The 24,712-nt window shown below is 40.0% G+C and overlaps 1 protein-coding gene across 1 annotated transcript in view; it reads left to right on the forward strand.

The window, feature by feature from the left end:
* Positions 1 to 24,712, forward strand: part of tln2b (talin 2b) — a 152,366-nt gene that overhangs the window by 95,731 nt on the left and 31,923 nt on the right. Inside the window, exons 18-44 of the mRNA XM_047391363.1 lie at positions 753 to 920; positions 1,131 to 1,425; positions 3,214 to 3,380; positions 4,034 to 4,162; positions 6,852 to 6,965; positions 7,047 to 7,160; positions 7,263 to 7,397; positions 7,586 to 7,714; positions 9,181 to 9,283; positions 9,984 to 10,192; positions 10,612 to 10,731; positions 12,284 to 12,481; positions 12,976 to 13,115; positions 13,595 to 13,688; positions 14,435 to 14,524; positions 14,640 to 14,762; positions 15,758 to 15,901; positions 16,812 to 16,973; positions 17,147 to 17,287; positions 17,916 to 18,097; positions 20,521 to 20,653; positions 20,765 to 20,866; positions 21,003 to 21,173; positions 21,478 to 21,624; positions 23,388 to 23,489; positions 23,678 to 23,797; positions 24,405 to 24,551. Of these exons, the coding sequence (XP_047247319.1) occupies positions 753 to 920; positions 1,131 to 1,425; positions 3,214 to 3,380; positions 4,034 to 4,162; positions 6,852 to 6,965; positions 7,047 to 7,160; positions 7,263 to 7,397; positions 7,586 to 7,714; positions 9,181 to 9,283; positions 9,984 to 10,192; positions 10,612 to 10,731; positions 12,284 to 12,481; positions 12,976 to 13,115; positions 13,595 to 13,688; positions 14,435 to 14,524; positions 14,640 to 14,762; positions 15,758 to 15,901; positions 16,812 to 16,973; positions 17,147 to 17,287; positions 17,916 to 18,097; positions 20,521 to 20,653; positions 20,765 to 20,866; positions 21,003 to 21,173; positions 21,478 to 21,624; positions 23,388 to 23,489; positions 23,678 to 23,797; positions 24,405 to 24,551 (3,879 nt within the window). The remainder of the gene's footprint in view (positions 1 to 752; positions 921 to 1,130; positions 1,426 to 3,213; positions 3,381 to 4,033; positions 4,163 to 6,851; positions 6,966 to 7,046; positions 7,161 to 7,262; positions 7,398 to 7,585; positions 7,715 to 9,180; positions 9,284 to 9,983; positions 10,193 to 10,611; positions 10,732 to 12,283; positions 12,482 to 12,975; positions 13,116 to 13,594; positions 13,689 to 14,434; positions 14,525 to 14,639; positions 14,763 to 15,757; positions 15,902 to 16,811; positions 16,974 to 17,146; positions 17,288 to 17,915; positions 18,098 to 20,520; positions 20,654 to 20,764; positions 20,867 to 21,002; positions 21,174 to 21,477; positions 21,625 to 23,387; positions 23,490 to 23,677; positions 23,798 to 24,404; positions 24,552 to 24,712) is intronic.

Here is a 24,712-nt window from a genome sequence, read left to right on the forward strand (position 1 = left end):
TCACTTCCAGTCAGAAGGAAACTTCTGTGTTGAATTCGAATAATTTAAAATCTAACTCTGCCATTGATATAAATAGTATAATTTTGGGCTTAACTGTATAATCTTGGTTGAGCCAGATCTGCTGCGGCTTGTCAGTCAACTCTAGCTCTACCTCCGCCAAAATGGAATAAACTTTGGGGTTATCTGTCAGACTGTTAACTGTGAAACAGCACTGAAGATGGTACTGTTGTGTGATTTGCAGGTCTCATAGTTGGTGATCCGCCAAATCATTTGATGAGGATTGATACATTGTATTTCTGCTTAGCTTGTTAGGTTTCCTGCCACTCAAAGGATTATATTTACTTTTCCAACAATCTGTGAGCGATGTGGCATATTTTTACTACAGATAAGTAAACTATTACCAATAATAACATCATCTCGGTGCTTACTCTAACTTCATTTTAAACACCTCACTGATACAGAAAGTAGCTAACATTCAGTGTTGTTGTTAGATCAAACTGGTATAGCTTAGGTATGGTGTGTTCTGTGATTGAAAAAAGATTGAATTTCAGAATTAACGTTCACACACTACTGCTTCCGTCATTCTTCTGTTTTGTCTGGAGTCTTGTTGCTCCTTGTTTATTACTCGTGCACTAGTCACATTATATCAATTGAACAAACTGGACTGCAAACATTTACATCCCTGCTCCCTTCAGTCGCACGCACACAGCTGTGCTATGTTTCTGTGAAGGACACTGATTAATATGTTGCAGGACACCCTGATGAATCTGGCCAAAGCGGTGGCCAATGCAGCTGCTATGTTGGTTCTGAAAGCCAAGAATGTGGCCCAGGTGGCCGAGGACACCATACTGCAGAACCGAGTGATTGCAGCTGCTACTCAATGCGCCCTGTCTACGTCCCAACTGGTTGCCTGCACCAAGGTACACACTTTGAGTTTTTTGATCTGCCTTGCTCACCGATGAAGACTTGCATTTGTAACTAATACAAAATGAAAATGATTAATATTTAAAGGTCCCCAATTTGCTGGTCTGGATGATGGAAGAATAACTGTAGCTTCCTGCTTCATTGTAAAATCAATGTTAGATGTCTTGATTTGTCCAAGCTGCTGTCAACCTTTGTGTGCGGTGCAGGTCGTGAGCCCAACCATCAGCTCCCCGGTTTGTCAGGAGCAGCTTGTTGAGGCTGGTAAGCTGGTGGACCGATCAGTGGAAACCTGTGTCAAAGCTTGCCGCTCAGCCAACAGCGATGGCGAGCTGCTGAAACAAGTCGCGGCGGCAGCTGGGGTGGTGAGCCAAGCCCTCAGCGACCTCCTGCAACACGTCCGCCACTATGCCAGCTGCGGGGAGCCCATTGGACGTTACGACCAAGCCACAGACACGATCATGAATGTGACTGAAAATATTTTCACTTCCATGGGTGATGCAGGTGAGTGGCAGCAGCCATGCTGAAGGAAATGTGATGATCCTTACAGAGTACCTGCTTTGAATTAACCTGTTCTGCTATGTTTTGACTGCGTTGTGAGACTCTAAAAGTATTATCTGCAAATGATCTTGAACAAACCCTCAGTGCATGTTCAAAGCTCAGGTTGTATGTTTTGATCCGAATCAAGAGACTGAAGTATTTTCAAAGCGAGTCAAATTCCAGAGGGTTTGTAGTAGACATGTCACCCTAAACCACTACAGAGTTCTTGGTCTGGTCTTAATCAGGAACAGGGAGCCTTTGCAAGTTAACAGGAAACACATGACTTGAGTATTTGTTTAAAAGGCCAAACATTTTTCTTTGATAAATCAGCTTAAAAAATCTTTCCAAACTCTTTGGTTGTGAAGCACCTAGACGTGTTCTACAAAGTATTACAGGGTGAGTTATTCAGAGCCTGAGGTGGGAGTTTCAGAAACCCAGCTTTTAATAGCAGAAATGTGGGGAGGTGTTGCATACATCCCATAGATTTGTATTTCTGCAGAAGAGGATGAGGCATTAGAAACCTTCAGCCATAGGAGGTCATAATGGTGAAAATAAAGTGAACATGAAACTCTTAGACTATCTGGAATAAAATTTTTATTTTACTTCTTTATTTTACCCTAATTTATCATGTTTAAGGGATTTTAAAAAAACTTTTATCTTAAGTTTAAAATACTGATAAATTTCATTATTTTTCTTTTAGTTTTATTTCAAATTTTTGATGGGTAATCACTATTTTATTTTGTTTAGAGTTTTCAGAAATAATATTTCACAAAAATAGACAAGACAAAAGATTGAACAAATCTCCCTTTTGAAAGCAAATTAGCATATGTGGCCAAATATGAGCTAGCTATTTTGTCTATACATTTAAAATAATTACTCTATTATATGTTTTACTGTAACCTCATATGTGTTTAAAAGTGCTGTGCTTTTCACCTTTAACAAGAACTTTCTTCATATAAACTTTATTTCAATTTGGCTTAATTCTCTTTAAAGCTGCTTTCATTCACATATTTTCATGCTGTAATTTTCAGAAAGAAAACAAAAATCTGAAATCTTGACTGAAAAGCAGCACATTAAGATTATGTTTAAAATGTGGGCTGCTTTTAAATCCTTACCAAGTTGGTGTTCCTGATTTTGTTTCATTCATTTAAATTAATGTCAACATTTCTGCTGTAATTTAAACTTCATTCACCTGTATGATAGTGTCAAAGCAAGGTTAGAAGTGACAAAATGCTTTCCACTGGAGCTTCAATCTTCTGCTTGTCTCTGCGGTTCCTGCCAACCCACAAGCGAACTGATTCCCTACCTGCAGCAGGCTCCTGAACAGTAACAGCAGACCCACCGTGCAGAGTCAAGTCACCATAATTTATCTGCTTTGATTGTTAGGACCCAAGTTCCAAGTTCTCCAAAAATGTTAATGTGACCTATGAATCTGCTTATTTGAATATTTGTTTTATGCAGAGTACTGTTTCTTATACAGAATGAGGACATGTTGGAAGGTGCAACGATAATAATCCATTGCTGTGTGGATGCAGATTTGTGTTGTTCCTGCTCTGAGAATCCTGGCAAATACCTTTGCCACATGAATTTTTTCTTCAATTCCTAAATAGGCACTGAAAGCTCTAACATGCTAACACCTCTTTTATACAGTTTGGCTCATATGGACTTCCTCTGTGCAGCTTTTTGAGTTGATTCTCTCTTGGTTCTGTGGATTCGTGTACTGATGTAGATTTTGTCTGTTGGTCTGAACAGGTGAGATGGTGCGTCAGGCTCGGGTGCTAGCCCAAGCTACCTCGGACTTGGTAAATGCCATGAGGTCAGATGCAGAGGCAGAAGTAGATGTCGACAACTCCAAGAAACTCCTTGCGGCAGCCAAACTCCTGGCCGATGCCACAGCTCGGATGGTGGAGGCTGCGAAGGTAGGTGTTATCGCTTCTTAAACGACTGCTCGTATTATGACACATTTATCATGAGTTAAACCTCTTTAAATATAAATAGTTGGATTCTGCTTCTGGTTTCATTTTTATGCTTTCTGTCATTATTATTATTATCCTTATTATTATTATGATTATTGTTGAAATTATTATCAATAATCCATAAATGTTGCCTTGAGAGAACTCAACTTAGAAACATGACTGCTGAAAGTGTCTGTACTCCTTTATGGTAATAGCTGCAATCTCATTTTATATCCAATATGAAAGTATGCAGCATCAATGGCTCTTAATGAGCCCCTGGCACTGTGGAGCAGGATATTATCTGTGCGAAATACCCATGCAAGAGAAACGCGCATATAGCTCGTTAAGATGTTTTTGATCTGTGGCACATTAATCACCACATCACTGTCATTATCAAAGAGGAAGTAAGGATCTGGCACTGATGGTTTCCTTGGAAACTGAAAGAAGATAGACTTAAATGTGTCTTTGCAACACGTTCAATGCAGTCAGCGTTGTTAAACTTAATATTTCAAAGTTCTGGATGCTTTTATTATTTTCTGTATCTACATCATGCATCATTACAGTGTATGTATGTATTTGCAAATATATGCCTAATTTGGGTGTTTTTTTGCCCTCAGGGGGCAGCTGCTTACCCAGAGAATGAGGATCAGCAGCAGAGACTGAGGGAGGCAGCCGAGGGGCTACGGGTTGCCACTAATGCTGCAGCTCAAAACGCCATAAAGAAAAAGCTAGTCAACCGACTGGAGGTGAGTCAGAGGAGGAATCTGTTTCTTCTTTTTTTTTCTTCACTTTTCAAGTCGCTCAACCTTAATTCGGCCATTAAACCTTCTTCTTAAGTAAGGCACAGGGATATTTTCTATCCCTTCGATGTAAAATTCAAAGGAAGGTCACCTTTTTTATATTTGTCTGTTATATGTCTTTTTATCACCACACTGGGCTGTAAATACCATTAATGCTCTAAAGGAACTATCTGTATAAAGATCTGTGTTTAGCCCTCAGTATCAGTTTGCCCTCTAATGACTATCACCCCTCTGCTCTGGCGCGCCCAATGTTCAATTTCCCAGGCACATAAACTATTCATTACCCAGGGGCTGGGATCAGCCTGCTATCAGACAGAAATCTCAGCCTGATTCCTTGCATCAGATGGTCACAGTAATTTTGCTAATGGTCACCTCCATCACAGCTGCATGTAAGCCAGTCGAGGAGAGTGTTATTAATCTCCAAGTGTGCTTGTAACAATTATCTCTGAAACATAGGCAACTCTGGAGCCCTCAGTTTTGTTTTGTCAAGATAAAATAAATCTTTCTCAGTTGCTGTGCAGATATGTTCAGTTATAGTCTTTGTTTTGTCTAAATTTGGCATTCTGTGTAGAATATTGTGCATAGTTATATAAGCAGTGCCTTTCAGTGTAGTTTTACCATTACTGTATTTGCTGCCTCAAGTACCTTTAATGTCCTCTTTATAATGGCAGAAAAAATATCCTCTTTCAACCATCTTTTTAAAGCTGGTCATAATTGCATTGTCACTCATCAATATTGATGTCATAGTAAGATTGGGCTTTTAGTTATACATTTAAGCTGTCCATTTTTAGGTTGGTATGATTATATACCAATTGACTCATATGAAGTTTAAAGAATTCACTGTGCAAGTTTGAAAATATTGTGAAATCTCCACAGGAAGTTATCTATTAACTCCCATTGACAGAGTTATACATATGGCCTCTTAACGATTAGATAAAGTTTTTTTTTGCAAGTTGCTGAAAAAATACACAAATTTTGTAACTATCAACAAGCTTTTGGTTTTTATCAAAATGGTACAGCTCATTTAAATTAGTTTTCTGGCGCAGGCATGGTCATAATCTGTACATTTTTAATAGGGTTCAGACTGAGGACATTCAAAATGCCTAATGGCAGCCTGCTTTATTACATAACCAGTTTTGATGTGTATTTTGGATCAGTAGCTACGTTTACATGGACATAAGTAATAGGAATAAATGGCCGATCGGACTAAAAATTTGTCATCTAAACATGTAAGTCGGAATATTCTGATCGGATTCGGCAGGATCGGAATGAAATTGTAATCCGATTGAGAGGGGTGGTTTATGCCGATTAACAATCCGATCGCCATGCTTGTAAATGCTTGACAGGATCAAGTTATTCTGAAAAGGGCAAACTGACCTAAGTGCATATGTGACGTATTTCCGCCTTGAGAGGCTGGTCGCTCTGGCTAGATGCTAACAGAATAGTCAGATCGGCAAGTTTACATTACACATTTTTAGTCCGATCAGCCGTTTTTTTTCCCCCGATTACTTATGTCGGTACAATCCGAATTTTGTCTTTTTTTTATTTTTTTAATCCGAATAAATTTTTATCCAATCGTGACATTTTGTGCATTTAAACTTAGCTAGTGTCCTGCAGGAGCATCAATCTGTCAAATTTCCAACCAAATTGCTGTTGTTTTGAGTTAAAGTGGAATAATTGAGAATCCTCCTTCATCATTGAACACACCTGCTGGAGCACTAGCACCACTTGTAGCCAGACTCTCAGCATAATTCTTCTGCCACCATGCTTGACAATTAGTTTGTCGTTCTTGGGTTTAAAAGGCTTACCATGACCTCTCCAAACATAATTCTTATTATTGTGACGGATAAGTTTAATCTTTTGGCTCTTATTCACCCTAAACCTTCAAAAGAACAGAAAACATTTGCTTGTCCATGTGAGCAGCTTCATATTTCAGTCTAATTAGAAGGTTTTCATTCTGGAGCATTTCCTTTCTTCTTGGTTAACACCCTCTCAGTTAACACCATCTCAGTGCACGTTGATTTTAAACTTCATAACCATTTTTGGTGGAGGGGTCAGTTGGGGTCATATTGTTAGAACTTGGAGGCAACAGGGAGGCTCCAACAGGAAAATGTTTATAACCACACATCTGAACTGGTTTTAGATTGGATACATCAGGCTTACATTCAGCCTTTAGAAAGGCCCCGACCCATAGAAAATCTATAAAGTATGCTTAATACCAACCAATTTACCAAGCTCTACCATTTCTAATTAGTGGTAAAATATAAAATATCTAGCCAGAATTTTGTCAGGACCCTGTTGATGGCTAGAAAATGTGTGTGGTTTCTTTGCAACTTCCTTAGGGACATGTATCCAAATATAATATGTATATGCGTGTGTATATATATATATATATATATATATTTGTAAACCTGTACCTATAATTTTTAACCTTTGTCAAAAAGAGAAAATCCGCACTAAACCACCCTGGAAAAAGAATGGCTATAAAGCATAATTAAAAGCTCAAAATTAATATGACATTCACACTGATGATGAGCATATGTAAACATGTGGCCTTACAGGAGTGATCCTTTTTGCCAAGTAACACTTTTTGCTATACACTAAATTGTCTCTATTTTTTTTTATCTATGAGCAGATAGCTGCTAAGCAGGCAGCGGCTGCTGCGACACAGACCATAGCAGCTGCCCAAAATGCTGCTGCTTCTAACAAAAATACTGCTTCACACCAGCAGCTCTTACACAGCTGGAAGGTACGGTCATGTTGTCTTACTCAAGCACCTATTTGTTTACGTATTTTATTGATGTATTTTCATAGATGTTTTTAATTCCAGGCAGTAACAGACAGTATTCCCCTGCTGGTGCAAGGAATGCGGAGCAGCCAGGCCCAGCCTGAAGAGCTTGGCCCTCAGCTCGCTCTCATCATGGCCAGCCAAAGCTTTTTGCAGGTAAGCATGTAACCTTGAAATTGTCAATGACCATCTAACCTTGGCTTTTTTTTTTTCACTTTTATAAATGGATTTTTATATATTTATTTTTTTACATCTCAGCGTGGAAGTAAGATGGTTGCATCTGCAAAGTCCGCAGTGCCAACAGTGGCTGATCAGGCTGCCGCTATGCAACTAGGCCAGTGTGCCAAGAATTTAGCAACCTGCCTGGCAGAGCTCAGGACTGCCATGCAGAAGGTATCCATAACACTGTTGGAAATAACAAGATTCATCTGACTGTCACAGGATATTAGCTTGCTTTTGTATTTTAATGAAACTCCACTTCTTTGATCTCATCTAGTAATATCACCAGCACACAGCATTGCATTCTGTCTGTTCTGCATAACTGACTTTGAGTGTCATTTTTGTTTGGGTGTTATTTGAAGGCCCATGAAGCCTGTGGCCCTTTGGAGATTGACTCAGCTCTCAAGACAGTGCAGACACTGAAGAGTGAGCTACAGGATGCAAAGCGGTCTGTGATTGATGGCCAGCTCAAACCTCTTCCAGGAGAAACAGTCAGTATATCAGAATATACATTATAAAATAAGTTTGTTCTTTCTAAAACCATTTATTAGAATGACTCTAAGCTTAATCATTTTCCTGCATATTACCTTAAACTAATCTGATAAGATCTAGAACCCTGCAAAGATTCAATAGGCCCAAATCATAATACCACAGCTTTCCTGTCATAGTGTTTCTTATTACCCCATTACTGTTTACAGCTAACATCAGGAAGATCGGTTTTATTGTCAAACATTTTGTATATACTGAATAGTCTCTTCTGATAAGTAGCTTTTTAGCCTAATTAACTGACTCGCATATAGTGCCATGCAAAAGTATTAAGCTGTAAATTCACATCGCAGTCACAAACTCTGTTTTTTTGGATTTTATAAGTTAGAGCAATGCTAAGTACTGCATTATTGTGAAATGGAAGGAGAATTCTGCGTGTTTTAATTTCTTTTACGGATTGAATTTGCAAAGAGTGAGTTGTGTAGAATAGTGACGTTTGTCTCTTCGATGTCTCTATCAACTTTGCACATTCACAGACTGAACATTTTCCCCATTCTATGCAAAATACCTCAGCCTCAATCATATTTAGTTGAGAGTAGCTTTGACACAGATTATCAGTTGGATTTTGTTCTGGACATGGACTAGGCCATTCTAACAAATAAATATGTTTTGATGTACCGTAAACCATTCCACTTTAGCTCTAGCTGTGTTTTTAGTGTTGTCTGCGGAAAGATGAACCTGTACCTCAGTCTCAAGTGTTCTTGAGCCTTTAACAGGGTTTCTTTAACAGTTGAGGTGTATTTAGCTCCACCCATCATCACATCACCTCTGGCCTGCTTCTCTGTCCCTCCTAAAGACAAGCATCCCCACAGCATGATGCTGTCACCACAATGTTTCATTAGGGGAATGATGTGTCCAGGATGATTAGTGTTGGTGTTAGTTTTTCTTTACAAGTGCCATTTTCTAGTTTAACTTTGATCTTATCTGACCAGAGCACTTTCTTCTACATCTTGCTGTGTCCCCTACAGGGCTTTTGGCACAGTGCAAACAGGGCTTTCTTTCAATGATGGCTCCAACAAAGTTCTTATGCCTTCATAAAACGGCTATATTTATACTGAGATTAAATACACAGGTGGATTCTATTTACAGATTAGGTGACTTGTGAAGGCAATTGGTTGCACTGGATCTTATTTAAGAATATGAGAGTGAAAGGGGTTGAATACAAATGCAGACCAGGATTACGCACAACTTTGTGTGTATTTATCTCATTAAACATCAATAAAACACCTTGATGGTTAGGGGTGTGTATACTATCGCAAGACACCATTAATACCTTTTAGTGTATTTACTGATTTACGTTTTCCATTAATACCCAGGTGTATTATTTTTGTTCCTTTGAGATATATGTTTTAAGTCATGTATAAGGTGATAGTGAATATTAAACTAATCATGCACTGTGTCGCTTTCTCAGCTGGAAAAGTGTGCTCAGGATTTGGGAAGTACATCGAAGGCTGTGGGCTCCTCCATGGCCCAGCTGTTGACCTGTGCTGCACAGGGCAATGAACATTACACAGGTAACCTCTTCTGAGCAAAAATTAACTGTAAATTTACTGTATTTATTCATTCCCACTTTGCTGCCGTGGACTGTTAAACTACAGTGAAAATAAAATGCTAATTGGGGTATGATTGTTTTTTGCTGTCAGCAATATCTTTTAAAATCCAGCGAGGTTTGACAGTTGTTTCTGTCAAATCTGGTTTACTGAATCTCAGTGGGTTTAAAGACAGATATAGAACAGCGTTACCAACAATGATCACTTCCGGGCACTACTTCACGCTGTGGCTCAGGGTGCTGCCTGCTGCTCATTAATCCTTTCTCTTTTTTTGCTGGATTTACCATTTCATCAGCAAATGGCTCCACTCTGCTGGTTCATGCAATTTGCTGCTGTTTTAGCTCTATGTGTAATAATTGAAGAGCACTTCCCTTGTGGGGGCCCCATTTAGTATAGAACTTCATTAATTTAGACAATGAGGGCATTTTAATATCACAGTTTGGTCACAGTGTGTTTCTGCTCCTGGCTGATTTATGGAATGCTGCTACAATTATAGCCTGTGGGGAAAATGCACTTTTTTAAATAAAAAAAACTACTGCAAATAATGTTAGAAGATAATAATAAAAGAAGAATTGCAATTGTATCTACTGTCTATCATTGCTATATTCAGGGATATGTGTGTATGAGTGTGGCTGATTTATTTATTTATTTATTTCTTTTGCAGGTGTCGCTGCTCGAGAAACAGCCCAGGCTTTGAGGACGTTGGCCCAAGCAGCCAGGGGTGTAGCAGCCAGCACGATGGAGCCTCAGGCTGCAGCTGCCATGTTAGACTCAGCTCAGTATGTGATGGAAGGCTCGGCCATGCTGATCCACGAAGCCCATCAGGCTCTGGTTCATCCAGGAGATGCTGAGAGTCAGCAGAGACTGGCTCAGGTAGCACAGGCCCCAGCAATTTATTCCCGGATGCAATATCAATGTCCCAGAGTGATTACATTGTTCTTTTCAGGTCTGTCCCCCCATACGCTCCTGATTTGTAAACATTTCTGGTTTTCCATAACAATCATCCCCTCTAAGCGTTACTATTTTCTTCCTGCTGAGTTTTTTGTTGCCTGACATCCCTCCCTTGGGAATAAAACCATACATTTTCCTGCAGACCTTCAGGAGATAAACATATTGTTTAGCATAAATCTGTGACAGCAGCAAAAATTAGTGACAGCGCTCTGAGCTCAATTTGCATTTCAGATGCTTTTTTTCCCCCAACATAGCTCTGCTTTGCTCTTGGGCTTTGTTGTGTAGTACATTGTTAGAATGCGTAATGGCAGTCTATTCACAGATGTCGTGCTGTGTTTCAGGTAGCCAAAGCGGTGTCACACTCCTTGAATAACTGTGTGAACTGCCTACCGGGCCAGAAGGATGTCGATATGGCTCTCAGGAGCATCGGGGAAACCAGCAAGAAGCTGCTGGTGGAATGTGTGAGTCCTGGTCAAGCTTAGAATGTTATCAGATAGTTATTTTATTTCAGTTATTCAGTAAGTCACACATAATCAATGCTAAAAGGCCATATAGCATGCAAGCATATTAATTGAAAGTTGAATTGAAGGAAGAACTGTGGTAGATGAAGGTGTACAACCAATAGAGCTAGCCTCTATCTTTGTAAAGCCTAAATGGTGAATGTCTCCCCCTCTCTCTTGCCCTCTTTCCTATAAGTCTACTGTCAAAAAATGAAAAGTAAAGGCCTCTAGTGCTGAAAAAATATCTTTAAAAAAATAAGAATTATCCAGGTAATTTAACTTTCCAGAGGCTTTACTTTCACAGGTAAATGGGCTTACTCTGGATATGGTCTTTTCAGCTTTCCCCGGGAATTGTTAAAGGGGCGGAGCTGTGCGCAGCAGGGCTTAGCACCAGCAGTTTTGGTAATGGCAATTGTTACTATACAAATTAAACGTTTTTATACCATTGATTTGTCACAAAAAATTGTTTTAAGATGTTAAGTGAGAAAGTAGACCTCAAAACTTCGTCCATGCAGTCAGTTCTTCAAGAATGAGCCTACATTTAAATGTTTTTTTGGAGCAGCGAGCTCCGCTTGCAGGCTGGTCTGGCTGCTAAGCTAACCGGGCAGCTGGACTGGAACTTTCCCACTAACCCTCTACCTGTTATCTGTTTGTGGCAGCTGAAAGTGAATATAAGGCGTTTAGTACGTATGTGGGGAATAACCGAAAGTACCAGAAAATAAAACGGAATATTTCTTACCAAAAATTTGTGACATTTTAAGTTATTGTTGGCAAAGCAAATTATAAACTATTTCCCCACAGTTCGGTAAGGCAAATGTCTGATTTAAATAAATGGTCTGTGGCCTCTTTAAGCAATGGAAACAGAACGTACAAGATTCCCTGGGATTCCTATTACCTGAGTAAAATAAATCTTGGGGCTTTTGGTGGAAAACGGGCCTATGTGACAGTTGTAGCTTATGTCCTCGAAATGTCAGAATGTGTGTGGTGGCTGAAACTTTAACTACATATGTTGGGAATCTCCCACAAACTCTTGAATGGGCTTTGCATCACACTTTGTCAAGGCTGTGGCTTTCCCTATTGTTTATTCATCTTTTCTACCACATTTTTTCTTCCACTCAATTTTTCTTAAATCTGCTTGCTTACAGCCAACTTCTTTAAAAATTACCCTTTGTGGCTCACCCTCTATGGGGCTGGTGTTAATGACTGTCTGCTGGACAACTTTCAGGTCAACATTCTTCCCCATGGTTGTGTCAGCCATAACATGAACATAACATGGGCTTTCATTAGCTGTATTTCATAAATATTAACAGAAATTAATGCTCATCACTCTTTGTGCTATGAAATTATATAGTATACAAGTTTCAGTTTCAATTCCTGAAATAAATGTAAATTTTCAATCATATAATGACATCATTTATTAACCAGTGAACGTATGTTAAAATATCCATGCTACTTCTATTTTATCAATTCTTATATGTGCTGCAAGTCCTAATGGTGTGACCTGTCTTTGAAGCTCCCTCCCTGCAGTAAGACATTCCAGGAGGCCCAGACTGATTTGAACCACACAGCAGCTGAACTCAACCACTCAGCGGGCGAGGTCGTTCACTCGTCCCGTGGAACAAGCAGCCAGCTGGCTGCAGCCTCAGGGAAGTTCAGCCAAGACTTTGATGAGTTCCTGGATGCTGGCATTGAGATGGCAGGACACACCCAAGTAGGTTTCACAATCATACAACTACCTCCTCTACATTTCACTGAGATGGCTATTCAGTTGAGCCTTCCAAACATCATTGTACTAAAAGCCTTAACTTCAGAGTGTATCTTTTTAGTCCCTTATTAGCTAAGATATTGTTTAAGGCAGTGGTTAATTGGACATTTTCACCTTGTTAACTTGGGCCCACTGATTGTCTCTAACAGCTCCAGCACTTTCAGATTTAATAAGATATTGTGGTGCTCTTGTTCTGGTGATTTAGCTAATTAATTTGGTAAGATGGTGTGCAATAAAAGGTTGACATAGAGTGACACCTAAGTATAAACCTGCTTCAAACAGAGAATGCTAAGTTGCAGAGTTTCCATAAATACATTCTTTTAAAATTTCTATCCCAAGGTAGTAGTTGTTTTTAAACTGCAAATATGCTTATTGTTTTTCTGTATTTCATTCCACCTATAATAAATTACCCCTCTTCTTCTTTCTTTGTTCATGTTCAGAGCAAAGATGACCAGATTCAAGTCATTGGTAATCTGAAAAACATCTCGATGGCATCCAGTAAGCTGCTACTGGCCGCCAAGTCTTTGTCTGTGGATCCAAGTGCAGCAAATGCGAAGAATCTTCTAGCTGTAGCAGCAAGGTGCAATGATATGCAGAGTGCAGCAGATATGAATGGTTTCTATTGCACATGCATGATGCTCTGTGTTTAACTGGTTCTGATTAGGAAGGTTGTGATGGATACACAAAACATATTTCTGCTTCATCTGTATGCCACTCCTACAACATGTCTGTTTTGTCTTGGTTAAGGGAGTACGTATTTTCCCCTTAGTGGGGAGAAGCCAAGCAGCTGTTCCCATCGGGCTTTAGGCCTGACTGACTTCTCACTGTCTAATTAGGAAGATGGAGGCTTTGGCTCGAGCTCGTCTGTGCTCAGCAAGGCTGAACGCAAACTCAAGAACATCTCTGTACCCCTGTGTGCAGTGTTATCCAATCACAATGAAAGACCAGCAATTCCATGCTTGAATAGGGAAGCTTAAAGGATGTGCGAGTGAAGTAAGGTTGTGTGTTTGTGCATGTAGATGACACGTGAGATGTTTAGGGGCTGCTGCTCTGTTTCAGGGCGGTGACGGAGAGCATTAACCAGCTGATAACACTCTGCACCCAGCAAGCAGCAGGACAAAAAGAGTGTGATAACGCCTTGAGGGAGTTGGAGGTAGTTGTCCTCACATTCACTGTACCACACACAGACAAACACCATGTGTAAGCGTGTATATATTTACATTCCATGAACATTTTATGTTTGTGTCAAAGCTCCCAGCGGAAAATGGAACCGTTAGTTGGAAGAAATGTACTAAGCCCAGAAATAACTTTCTCAAGTAACTTTGTTTCTTTATCTACATCATCATTAAACATGTCTTAATATTCATGATTTAAGACTTTATGTTTTCTTTTTTTGGAAAATTCCAACTAATTTGGCCTAAGACAGACACAACATTTGGTTGTAGGGTTGCAGGGTGGAGGAAAAGGACTAAGGTTGAGCTGGGAGGGACATGGGCACTGCTGGACTTGCTAAGAAGGACCTGTACCTCTTTCATTACTGCTTCCAGTTGTGGTCATTCTTGCATTAAATCACTCTCATATGGCCACTGAAGATCAACAGTAACAGTCTAAAATTTTTGGTCCAAAGCGTTTTAACCTATCAATGCCAGTGTTTGATTTCCCAATATTATTACACTATTACATAACTGAATATTCATTTTAACAACAATAAAGTTTATTTAAATTCACTGATTGATGTAATTTATCTTTGAAGCATCATCCAATCTGTGTTTTTTATATTGAATAGCCTTTTTATTATCTGAGATAACTGCCTGAAAGATTTACAGTGGTGTAATTGCTGAAATGTTTATTGATGTGTTCACAGTGGTTCAAGTTATTAACATCTCCATCTGTGCACAGGCTGTCAGAGGTCTCCTAGGCAACCCCAACGAGCCAGTAAATGAACTCTCCTACTTTGACTGCATTGAGAGCGTCATGGAGAACTCAAAGGTACTGGCGTTCAAAATGATTCAGACTGTTGTATACTTTAATTATCAGAGGTATTACGCAGCAGACAGCTTAAAATCTAATTTGTACACTTTTATTTATTTTCGCTGTGCCTCAGGTTCTGGGAGAGTCGATGGCAGGCATTTCTCAGCACTGTAAGACAGGTGATGTGTTAGCCTTTGGGGAGAGTGTGAGTTTGGCATCCAAAGCTTTGTGTGGGCTGACAGAGGCTGCAGCACAGGTGAGATCACAGCATCACACCAACATGCTCTGGGTGATTTTATTCTGTTTACCCTGCTTGCGATTACCTTCTCTCAACTAATCAGACTGCCTTGAATTTCAAACAATTTCTTCACAGCCAAAATACATGAAAAGAACCTGAAACATCATGATAGGATTGACAACATCTAAATAAATACTCTTTAGAGTCTCCTAGTGAGCTTTCAGTCTTTTTTATGTGTATATATATATATATATATATATTACAGACTGTCACACTAAAAGCCCATCCATATCATTTGCCTTTTCAAGAAAAGAACAAATGTTTTTGTTCACACAAGCTTCTATTCTACATAAGCCCCTATACTATATGTCTATATACTATAGATCTGTATGGAGGTTGTCTATGGATTTGCACTCATGTACACAACCGTACTACCGACTATTTACATTGTAGATTCTCACCAAAGGCAACAAAACTATGAATGAACACACTTGGAATTATGTAGTAAACAAAAAGTGTGAAATAACTCTAAACGTATTTATATTTTAGATTCTTCAAAATAGCCACCCTTTGCTCTGATTACTGCTTTGCTCTCTTGGTGTTCTTTCCATGAGCTTCTTGAGGTGGTTGCCTGAAAGAGTCTTGAAAGAACTTCACAGAGGTTCATTGAGAGACGGCCAAAGGTTAATATTTCAGACATCACAGCAAAAGGTGGCTACTATTAGGAATCTAAAATATAAAACATATTCAAAGTTCTTTTATGAAATTTTTGTTGCTACATAATTGCTTATGTGTTCATTCACTGTTTTGATGCCTTCAATGAGAATCTATGTACAATGTAAATAGTCATAAACCATTAAATGAGAAAGTGTGTCTAAAACCTTTGTATGTCAAATTTTGTGGATTAGGTGGGCAGGGCTTAACATTGTCTGTAATAACCACTACGATTTGCTGGTTAAAACCTGACTAAACTGACACATTGCCTAACTTTCTATTTTTAATCAACTCTTTAGGCCTCTTACCTTGTAGCCGTTTCCGATCCTAATAGTCACTCAGGTCATGAAGGGCTGGTGGATCCAATTCAGTTTGCCCGAGCCCATCAAGCCATACAGACAGCTTGCCAGAACTTAGTGGATCCAGCCAGTAGTCCCTCACAGGTAAGCTGCTGCATCTTAATCCAGAAGACACTACAAAGGTATTTCCTGGCATATGGAGTTTGCTATGTGGTGGCATACAGCATGACATCTTCATTGCATCATTTTTATTTTAATGCTGTCAGAATTCTGTTGCTAGACATTAACTATTGCAGCGGCCTCTTAATGAGGCTCACAAAAGGACAGAATGACTAAACTTTAATATTTCTGACTGGTTGTTGTTTACCATTTTTACCTTTACAAAATGTATAAAAAGAAATGTGGTGGTATTTTGCTCTCCACTCTAAAACCTAACTTGGGAGCATTTTGCCTTTGCACAGCACTCAGCCAGCCATTTAAATGACTAACAGTTTAACTAAATAAACATTGATTGTCTTGTTGCATTGTAATGGTGTGCTTTGAAAACTAGTGTTCTAACATCTATGTAGATGTTACCCTGAGATGCACCAGTGTTAAACACTACATAGCTGTTGGAACAGAAAGACCTGACCCTGAAATACTGGAGGCTTACTTGGACTTGAGGTGAAAGACTCAAGATTTGACTGAAGACATTGAAGACTTTACACAGATTTTGGACTTGCCCCTTAGAGACTTGACTTGGCCCCCACAGACTTGAGAGTTGACTTGAATTTAGCCCTGCAAATCGTTTTTTGAGACTTGATCTGGACTTGGGGTAAAAGACTTGGACTTCTCCCTTTAAAGACATAAAAAGTTGATATCGATATCTACAAGACAAACATTGTACATAGGCAAATAATTTGGACGTTTTAGAAATAATATAGTGGGTTATGTATATATAAGGAATCTCATGTGGCTTGAAATTATTGTGGATATGTTGTAAATGCATTTGCTTCTCTCTAGAATACCAACATTTTTAAACTTGTTTGATGCTTCCTGTTTCTGTGTCTGTAAGGTCTTGTCTGCAGCAACAATTGTTGCCAAGCACACCTCCGCTCTCTGTAACGCCTGCCGCCTAGCTTCTTCTAAAACGTCCAACCCTGTGGCTAGGAGGCAGTTTGTCCAGTCAGCCAAAGAGGTGGCCAACACCACAGCCAACCTCGTCAAAACCATCAAGGTCAACTCCCCAACTGATCAAAACGTTGAGTGTAAATTTGTTACAGATTTGTTTTGTCTGTCTGTGGTTATTCAAAGGAGATGGTGCAGATGTATGTATGTATAATTCAGTTACATTTAATAACGAGACCAAAATTGACAGATAAGTTTTCATGCTACATTTTCTTTTTTCAGGCATTAGATAATGATTTTTCAGAGGACAATAGAAACAGATGCCGTGTTGCCACAGCTCCACTCCTTGAGGCTGTAGAAAACCTGTCAACCTTTGCTAACAACCCTGAGTTTGCGAGCATCCCAGCTCAGATCAGTAATGAGGTATTCATGCATTGCAATCATGGTTTGTAATGGACCATTTTTTATTATATTGTTTTAATGGTTATAGACGCAAATGAGAAACCCCAGTAGAAATGACTGAATATCTTTAATGAAATCCTCGATTTATTTAGTATATTTTAATGTTAACTGTCTTGTGATGACATAACATGATGTTAACATGCCTATGTAGCATCTCTTCACAACAGTGGAGAATTTGACCAGTGATTGTGTTTTGCCTCTTTCTCTTTTACTGTCAAAATAAGGACCAAGATGGCTATTAGTTTTCAATCTTAGCAGCGCAGTGCATGCACAGTGCTCTAAACGCTTTATGGGTGTAATCTTTAGGAGGGCAGTGTTTAACAGCTCTTGCTCTCACTACAGCTACTATAATCTTCATCTTGTTAATCTAATTGTCAAGGGAGGTTTTGGTTCGTATCATAAAGACTAAAGGTGTTAGTCTCTACGTCTGTGTAAAGCTGCCTTTCTAATCCGTTTGATTGCACGTTTGATCTCTCCAAGGTAGTCAGAGAATATTAACAACTCTGTCAGACCAACATGGCTTGCTCCTGGCTGTTCTGCTGCTACATGGGCTGTTGTTTCATTCACTCTATTCTTTTCATGTCTACAGGGTTCGGTGGCACAAGAGCCAATTGTGCGCTCAGCCCGCTCTATGCTCGATAGCTCTACTTACCTTATTGAAACGGCCCGCTCACTGGTCCTCAACCCCAAGGATCCCCCTACGTGGTCCATTCTAGCAGGCCACTCCAGGACGGTTTCTGACTCCATCAAAAGTCTCATCACATCAATCAGGTTGGTAGAAATCTACTGTCACGTTTATTTCTGTATGTTTATCCTGGATCAAGGATCTTAGCAGTGCTGCTTTGTTATAGATTAGTAATCAGAATCAGAATCAGAAAAGCTTTATTGCCAAGTACATTTTTGGACATACAAGGAATTTGTTTTGGCGTAGTCAGTGCAATACAATACAAATTAAACAGTATAAGCATATCTACAATATAATATAAATATATGTGCACAGTTTTAAGTGAGTGAGAGTAAATGTAGAGCAGTATAAGATGCAAGAGCAATACAACAGTGCAGGTAATCATTGTGCAAGTAAAGCAGGAGTCCATGCTGAGCGTTAATGTAACGCATAGAGTTACAGGTTACAAGTGTCCTGTCAGCAAAAAAGGGGGGGGGGGGGGGGGGGGTTGTGGGGGAAAGGGAGAGTGTCAGGGTGGTTTCCGGGCTTTGTTAACAAGGCTGGTGGCAGATGGAAAACGAGTACGTTTATTGCAGTAAAACATGTTGGGAAGGGAGCTAGAACAGGTTTCCATATGTGGTGCTCCACCAATATGATATGTTTAGTACACTATTCCCACTGCAGCAAATGTATAGATTAATTCTGCATCCTGCTTACCTCTAATGGAAAGCATATTTAAAAGAATAGGTTATCTTTTTAGGAAATGATTTTAACAGCTTGGCAGGGTGACTAATAATCACACTCTTTCATGAAGACATGTTTCTCATATGAGTGTACACTGGTTGCCTGTTAACCTCTTAGTGATGACTTCAAGCTCGTTTCCACTCCTGGCAGGAAAAGCTTGATTACAACACCAATCTAGAGGTTACACAAATGTCCAACAGTGCATTGCAAATTAAAATACTTGACACCTTTTTGTGTACAAATTTCAGTGTATTTTATTTTGGATTTTATGTTTTTGACCAACATAACACAGTGCATAGTTTTTATTTGGTCGACCTGAGTCAGTAATAAGAACACTTTTCTCTGCAGGTAAATGTGCAAATCAGGTTTGCTCATCTAGAGATTGAAATTGTTGCAGAATTCTTTGCACAATTGCTCAAGCTCTATTTTCATAGGAAGGAAGATTATAACTGTGAACTGCAGCAAAGTTCCACTGTGGAGTACTTGACAGCAAGTCTACAACTGAACATGGACACTTTCTTTCATGATGAATTCCAGTAAGAGAGAGCGTCTCTGAATGTCAGTTTTTACTCTTGCCACAGATTCTGAGTTGGACTTAGTTCTGACTTTGACTAGGCTGTTCTAACACATGAATATGTTTTGATCCACCATTCTATTGTAGCTCTGGCTATGTGTTTAGGGTATTGTTGTGGTAGAAGATGAAACCCAGCCCCAGTTTCAAGTCTGACACAGCTTCTGGTAGGCTTTTGCTACCAGAATGCCCCATTTTTAGCTCCACCCATCTTCCCATCAGCACCGTCCAGCTTCCCTGTCTTACCTGAAGAAAAGCATCTCTACAGCATGATGGCCACATATAATGTTTTCTAGGTGGGCCAAAAAGCTCAATCTTGGTCTCATCTGATCAGATAACCTTCTTCCACATGTTTTCTGTGCCCCCCACATGGCTTGAGGCCAACTGAAAATGTCCCTTTTTAGGACTTTTTGCAGTTATTTATACTGTAAACGTCAGATTTGTGAAGCACACAACTTGTAGATGACAGATTATCTCATCAGTGCTGTGGATATCTGCACTTTCTCTAGAATTACCATGGGGCTCTGATTTAATTGTTTTAAGCTAACCCTGCGTTAAACTTCTTCACATCTTCATCCCTGAACTGTCTGCTATGTTCCTTGGTCTTTATGATGCTTTTAAATTGCACACATTTGGACACTATTTACTAACTAGGTGTCTTCTGAGAATAACTGGTTATACTGGCTTTTGTTTGGGAATATCAGAGTAGTAGGGGCTAAATACTAATACACTTGTGAAAGAAATTGGAAAACATTTATCCTTTTTCATTCACTTCAAGTTATGTACTATTTTGTGTTCCTCCATCACATATAAGCCTAATAAAAAACAAATAATTTGTAGTTATAATGTGACAAAATGTAGAAATGTTCAAGAGGTATGAACACTTTTCAAGACACAGTAATCCAGCTCTTACTTTCTTACTTTGTCATTTCTTTATCAAAAATATATACAACTTTTGTATACAGGTCCTTCTCAAAATATTAGCATATTGTGATAAAGTTCATTATTTTCCATAATGTAATGATGAAAATTTAACATTCATATATTTTAGATTCATTGCACACTAACTGAAATATTTCAGTTAGTGTGCAATGAATCTAAAATATATGAATGTTAAATTTTCATCATTACATTATGGAAAATAATGAACTTTATCACAATATGCTAATATTTTGAGAAGGACCTGTATATTTTTTTCATATTTTTTGGTGACAGGGACAAGGCACCAGGCCAGAGGGAGTGTGATTACTCTATTGATAACATCAATAAATGTATCAGAGACATTGAGCAAGCCTCCCTGGCTGCAGTTGGGCAGACACTGCCGTGCAGAGATGATATCTCCATGGAGGTGAGTGCACGAGCCCCATCAGCTGTGTCTTGTTTAAGACAAATAACTGGGGATATGTAAGCCTTTCTGTTGTGGCTTAAGCTGTAATTATCTGCTGGTGTGACTCAACAGGCACTCCAGGAGCAGCTGACATCCTCTGTGCAGGAGATCGGTCATCTGATTGATCCTGTCTCCACAGCAGCCCGAGGCGAAGCCGCCCAGCTGGGACACAAGGTGCTCTTGTCTGACCGTGTATCTCTTTATCCCTTCTGGATTTAGAACAAAAGCCCATTGTGTCAGGTTTTTTTATTTTATTTTGTGCTTCAATCCTTTTTCTTTTCCCACAAATCTCTTAAACACATTCTTGCAGGTGACTCAGCTGGCTGGTTACTTCGATCCACTCATTGTGGCATCAGTAGGCTTGGCCTCAAAGCTCCAAGACCACCAACAGCAGATGACCATCCTGGATCAGACCAAAACCCTGTCCGAATCTGCTCTTCAGATGCTCTATGCTGCCAAAGAAGGCGGGGGAAACCCAAAAGTACACAGTTGTTTCTCAGGCTCTTGTACTGTAAATGCTTTGCATTTCGGTATTATAGTAATCTGTATAGTTGGTGAACTTTCCATGAGAGTTTATCCAACCTTATGATTAATGGACAGGGGCTTTAGCTCAGCCAACTCACTCCTCATTTTAACATAATATTTTGATTCATTACATTTAACAATTAGATATATTGTAGCCTTGCATTATGAGTCTCCTGTGGTAAAACACCAACCAAGGTACTGACTTTTCTTTTGGATGAACCGAGACAAGCAATGTTGATCAGCTGCTTGTTTGTCCTCAGGCATCCCACACTCACGATGCCATCTCTGAGGCAGCGCAGCTGATGAAGGAGGCCGTGGACGACATCATGGTGACTTTGAATGAGGCAGCAAGTGAGGTTGGCATGGTTGGAGGCATGATGGAGTCCATTGCTGAGTCCATTGGCAGGGTGAGTAAGGAACATCTTTTCTTATGAGTATTTGAGTTTGGGCGCATAGTCTTTATTTATTCCATAAAATATGTTGTAAATATAACTTTTTTAAACAAAGGGTTGTCAAAATTTACCCTAAATAAAGACACTGACAGTCATGCTTAGTTAGCATCCTAGCCACCTATCAACTATATTTTAGTTATTATAATTTTATATTTTATTAGGTACATCATTAAAAAGTAAAGTTATTTTAGTAATTTGATTCAAAAAAGTCTCATGTGTAAGATTAATTACACGAGATTAATTACACAAGTGATATATTGTAAAAAGGTTTATTTCTGTTAATTTTGATGATTATGGCTTTCAGCTGATTAAAAACCCAAAATTATGTTTCTCAGGAAATTAGAATACTACATAAAACCGTGGAGGGGCTGCCGCGTGTGGGGTGGGGGGGTTGTGTCCTCTTCTTGGATGTGGGGTCACCAGCATTTGGATCAGCTGAGCGGCGAAGGCAGAGCTGAGCTGGATAATGTTTCTCCCTGGGCTATCGTTGCAGTGGCGATGATGTGGTGTGTTTATGTGGTTGCGGGGGGCGTGGATGGGGACCCCGGCCCTGGTTGTTTGCCGCTGGCCAGGACCTCTTGCTGGGTGAGTTTGTGCCATCTTGGTGTGGGGTTGGGGGTTCTGTTGTGGGCGCGGTGCTCGGTAGTGTCTGCCCTGTTGCGCCTGTGGGTGGGGGCTGGGGTAGCGTTGCACGTGTGGTGGGGGGCAGAATGCAGCAGGGGTGCTTGGAGCATGGCTGTGTGTGGAGCTTACGTTGTGTGGGTGTGGCTTCATCGGCTTTTCGGGGATGGAGCCCACCCGCGGGGGTATGCCCCTGTGCTCTGGGGAGGGTATTCATAGTGTTTGGGTTCGGGGGCCTGTGTTTGATATCTGTGTCCTGGTTGGGGGTGGTCCTCATGTTGAGGGTTCATTGGGGGTGGAGGGCTCATGGGGTTAGGATCAGAATTCATTGGGGGTTTGGGACTGTTTTGTCCTGTGTCAGCTCTGGTTGGCGGGCTAGTTTGGACCATGTAGTAGACCCCTCTTTTGTACATGGCCCCCTCTCTGGATCAGGATGGGGGTTGTTGGGGACTGTGGTCAGGGCAGGGGGGTCGGGGTCGCTCAGGTTCAGGCACCAGCCCAGGCTAGCCCAGCCCAGGTTTAGGTGCTAGGGCGGTCTGTCTGTCTCCACCCCTGGAGGTTGCCCTGTGGGGTATCGGCACCTGGGCCTGTGAGTATAGAGTTTGATTATGATTCATTATGATTCAGATTTGAATCCACTGGTGATGTTAGCTGAGGCTCATCCTACAGGGGGACACGTCGATATGTTGACAGTGAGATTAATAATTGATAATAATCTGACATATCCATAGACTCGGATCAGATATTTGCCACTTGATTTGTTTTCTTGTAAAAGCTGTATTTAATAAAGAACTGTAAAATTATTGTGTTACCTTATTATCATATGCTTCCTTTTAGCTTCTTTTTATGTATTTATAAACAATCTGGACCGCCTGCTGTTTTCCACTTTTCAGAGGAAGACTAACATCAGTAAAGACAAACTCTTTATTAATGACATTCCCAGCTGTGCACATGAAAGTTTACTGAAATGTTTTCCAAATAATAAAATATTTAAAGAGACCATCATAGCTATAAATTTAATTAACATCGCCTATTTAAGAGTATGAAAATATTCAGGATCTCCACATGAAATGGTACTAAAGCTCTGATCTTAACAGCTTGATGAAGGAACTCCTCCTGAACCCGAGGGATCTTTCGTGGACTACCAGACCACCATGGTGAAGTTCTCCAAGGCCATCGCCATCACGGCACAGGAAATGGTGATTACAATATCTACTAAAGTATTTGACTGTAGAGCTACAGTAGATAGACATCAGAATCAGCTTTGTTTGCAATGTATGTGAACATAAATAGGGAGCTTGACATTGGTTCCTCTTTGCTCTCAGTGAATACAGCTTGTTTTCAGAGAACCTGAGGAAAAAAAACTATTTAATCTTACTTTAACCAGATGACCAAGTCTGTAACCTGTCCTGAGGAGCTCGGTGGCCTTGCCTCTCAGGTCACGGTGGACTATGCGCAGCTTGCACACCAAGGACGCCTTGCAGCGGCTACTGCGGAGCCAGAAGAGGTGAGCTCCACGTTGTTGTGTTTAAAAGGATATGTGGGGAGATCTTCCATACCCCAGTCATTTTTGCGGTCGTGACACTGAATTATCTGCATTTTTAATGAATTTAAATTGATTCCTCACACTCTGATAAGAGCAGATTCTTTCTATTCTTAGAAACTCTTCACAAACATCACCAACAATAGGAGATCAAACATAAAAAAGTCCTTTCAGCATTGATCCTCTCTCAGAGCCCACTTGCTGCTCACTTGAAGCTTTTCTGAGTTATCCCGAGGATGGCAGTGTGTGCAAATACACCACTAATAAGCACACAGCTCTTATCGTATCTTGTATATAAGAAGCTGCTTGAAACCCTGTTGGTTGCCATGGTGACAGGGCTCTCTAAAAGCCTATAGTGATGCTTGTAATGAAGTACCACCCACCCATGAATTGCAGTCAGGAAATTAAAGGTGTAGTGCCAGCATTTCCTCTCTGAGGGTGCTCAAAATGTTTCATTTCCCACCTTTTAGTAAGAGATCCCACCTTAAAGGGTGATTGTTGTTTTTTGTAGCATAGCGATTAAAACAAAAAGACAAATGCTGTGTGAACACAAGCTGCTTTGTGCTTTCAGGTTGCTTTCCAGATTAAGACAAGGGTGCAAGAACTAGGCCATGGATGTATCTGTCTGGTCCAGAAGGCCGGAGCGCTGCAGCTCAGCCCCACTGACAGTTTCTCCAAGCGTGAGCTCATTGAGTGTGCCCGAGCAGTCACTGAGAAGGTATGCAGCAATCAGGTCAAAAACTGGTGTAGGAAGCCATTCCATCAATTTTTTGTATGCTTTCACGATCATTTTAAATAAACTTTTCTAAAATCTAAGCACAACATTAAATCAGCATTGTTATGAATAATTTCTAAACATTTTCTGTTTTTAATGTGACA

The sequence above is a fragment of the Girardinichthys multiradiatus genome, chromosome 2 (genome assembly GCF_021462225.1).
Source record: "Girardinichthys multiradiatus isolate DD_20200921_A chromosome 2, DD_fGirMul_XY1, whole genome shotgun sequence".
NCBI classification, from domain to species: Eukaryota; Metazoa; Chordata; class Actinopteri; order Cyprinodontiformes; family Goodeidae; genus Girardinichthys; species Girardinichthys multiradiatus.